Source organism: Aquarana catesbeiana, linkage group LG02 (assembly GCF_042186555.1).
Source record: "Aquarana catesbeiana isolate 2022-GZ linkage group LG02, ASM4218655v1, whole genome shotgun sequence".
In the NCBI taxonomy this organism is placed as follows: domain Eukaryota; kingdom Metazoa; phylum Chordata; class Amphibia; order Anura; family Ranidae; genus Aquarana; species Aquarana catesbeiana.
The window spans coordinates 35,182,206-35,185,179 of NC_133325.1; the positions used below are offsets into that span (position 1 = coordinate 35,182,206).

Sequence of the window (2,974 nt, forward strand, 5' to 3'; positions counted from 1 at the left end):
TCCTGCCTGTTTATAGGTTGGCAGGAAAATAGGCTGACATCATTGGCTGCGCTGCGTCAGGTGGGCTGAGCAGAGGCTGCAGGAGTCAGACTAGACGACTCAGAATCAGATCTTCTCGGGTATTTCCGGATTTGCGCATGCGCAGTTCTGACCCAATCTGATCACCGCCATTTTTACGGGCACTTTTCCCGTACTACGGGCTTTCACGGGCGCCGGGAAAATGCCTTCTTTTTACGGGCTGCCCGTAAATCTACGGGCGGTTGTCAACACTGGTCAAAGAGTGTTTGCTTCCAGTATGCATGCTTATTCACACTTTCTAATTAGGAACAGCAGCAGATAACCTTGATCTAGATTGTAGTTCTTAACCATTACATAGAGACTGGCTGAAGAGAGAAATTTAGCTTAACGGCCTGTAGAAGTGACACCCCTATAACTAGATAGTACACATAACATTAGGAATCTATACTGTGAATTATATATCTGGTCTAGACCCTTACTTTTTCCTCAAAGAAGACTTGGGACTGTCCAAAGACAGAAATTTAAGCTAGCCAGCCTCTAGAATGGCTGAACACTTAGCTGGACATGACTTGTCTCTACCGTTCTAAGGAGGCCTTGCATAGAACAAAGGTTCTTGTTCTCTTTTGGCACAGACACAGGGGACGTTACACCTCCATAATTTAAGCCTTGGACACAGAGGACTCCTTAGCTGCTCTATTTAGAAACAAAGGAACTTTTTCTCAAGCCTTAAGACAGCAACACCAAGAATACATAGTCCATCATCTCAAGTCACTTGCTGCACACACAGAGGATAGCTCCCAGAGTTTTCTCAAGACCCACCATCAGCCCTTTGTTATTCATGGCTCACATGCCGAAAAGTATAACTCCACTTCTGGTTCCTTGCCCCGTTTCTCAGTCCTAAACACATTGCTGTAGTAATAATGAAGTGCCCATACAGGATTGGTGTAAATAGAAGAATACATTTTACTGTTGATAAAGTAAAAAAAAATAACAAAACGAGGTAGTTTTACTTGGTCTCTCCTAGTAGATTATCCAACAAACTTCTGGTATTCACAGAATATAGTTCCGAAGGCCATATTGTCTCTCTTTGCAGAACATCTCCAGCTAAAGTCCCACTTTAAATTAGAGCTGATTACCATGTTCCCCCACGACAGGGAAACAACTGACTGCACTCACACGGTCAAATCATATATCCTCCAGCAGAGAAAGTTCATACTTCTCCACCCTTTCTGCTCTCGCTCCCGCCATTCTGCTTCCCTGACTGAAATGGGCAGTATTCATCCCCCGGGTGAGGCGGCTCCCATTTTTTAAATGGGACCCAGAAGGCCTCTTAACCCCAACACAATTTTAATTTAGTAAAACATTTTTATTCAAGCAAACTGCACATTTTTTCATGATGTGTCTCTACAAGCTACCATGACCTGACATGAAACAAACATCTGTCAGCATGTCCTAAAAAAATTACCATTGCTAATGCAAATAAAATTGGTTAGTTCATGAAACAGATTTGCCTTATGCTGTATTGTGGAGATACATACATATTTTCCTTTTACAGGATACCACCCAGAATGGAGAATGGTACCTTCTTTCACCCCTCTGTAATGAAGCTCAGTTTTGGAGACATCACGTCAATGAGATATTTTTATTGTGTCATAGTTTTATTTGGATACATACTAAGTCTAGTTTTCAATGGAATGGTTATTGTTATCATCGCAGTTAACAGGAGTCTACACAAGCCAATGTACAGTTTTATATGTGCCTTGTGCTTCAATGGCATTTATGGCAGTAGTTCCTTCTTACCCGGTCTCTTCATAAACCTACTTCAGAAAACTCAAACCACTTCATACACCTTCTGCCTGGTACAAGTATTTTGGGTGCATACTTATGGGTCAAATGAGATGACCATACTGGCAGCAATGGCCTATGACCGCTATGTGTGCATCTGTAACCCACTGAGATACCACAACATCATCACCTTATCGACTGTATTCAAACTGATTGGTGTAGCTTTTCTACAGCCTATTATAGTGTTTGGTATTCAATTTATATTGACGATTAGACTTCCATTATGTTCCTCAGAAATCCTGAAGATCTACTGTGACAATTGGTCAGTGGTGAGACTTTCTTGCGTTGACACAACGGTAAACAGTTTCTATGGAATCTTTGTGATGACAACAATGCTGGGAGTGATACCACTTTTTATATTTTATACGTATGTTCAGATATTTAGAGTTTGTTTGAGGTCATCAAAAGAAGTTAAAGACAAGGCCTTTCAAACTTGTTCTCCACACCTCATAAGCATTGCAAATTTTATTACTGATGCCCTCTTTGAGCTCCTCCTTTACCGATTTGTTCCAGCTAACCTGCCATATGGACTAAGAGTCATGATGTCTGTGCAAACTCTGGTGGTGCCGCCAGTTTTAAATCCTTTGATTTATGGGGTGAAGATGAAGAAAATAAGGACTAAGATAAAAGGTATCTTTCAGAAGACAACTGAAAAATAATTTAATATCATTATTAAGCAGACAAAATAGAAAAACTGCAGTGACTAAGGCTCTCCAGCCGAAACACGGCTGCTTTTTTGTTTTCCTACATGTGCCAATAAATTATTTTTATGGATTGGAGTTGCTGGCTATTTTTCTATTTTTTCTACCTATTTGGGTGTTGTCTGGAGAACACCACAGCCTAAGCACCCACCTGTGGACTCCGCCCTGCCTGTTGGCATTCCACTGTTTAGAGTGCTGCACCTTTGTGTTTGTATGTCATTATTAAAGCGGAGTTCCACACAAAAATGGAACTTCCACTTTTCGGAACCCTCCCCCCTTCCGGTGTCACATTTGGCACCTTTCAGGGGGGAGGGGGGTGCAGATACCTGTCTAAGACAGGTATTTGCACCCACTTCCGGCATAGACTCCCATGGGAGTCTATGCCTCTTCCTGTCCCTCCGCGCTGTCTC

General features: G+C 42.0%; 1 protein-coding gene across 1 annotated transcript; it reads left to right on the forward strand.

Annotated features, from left to right (window-relative positions):
• Positions 1-1,586: 1,586 nt before the first annotated feature.
• On the forward strand, positions 1,587-2,522 carry LOC141126505 (olfactory receptor 51I2-like). Its single transcript, XM_073612444.1, has one exon. The coding sequence runs from the start codon at positions 1,587-1,589 to the stop codon at positions 2,520-2,522; it is 936 nt and encodes a 311-aa protein (XP_073468545.1).
• The last annotated feature ends 452 nt before the right edge of the window (positions 2,523-2,974 follow it).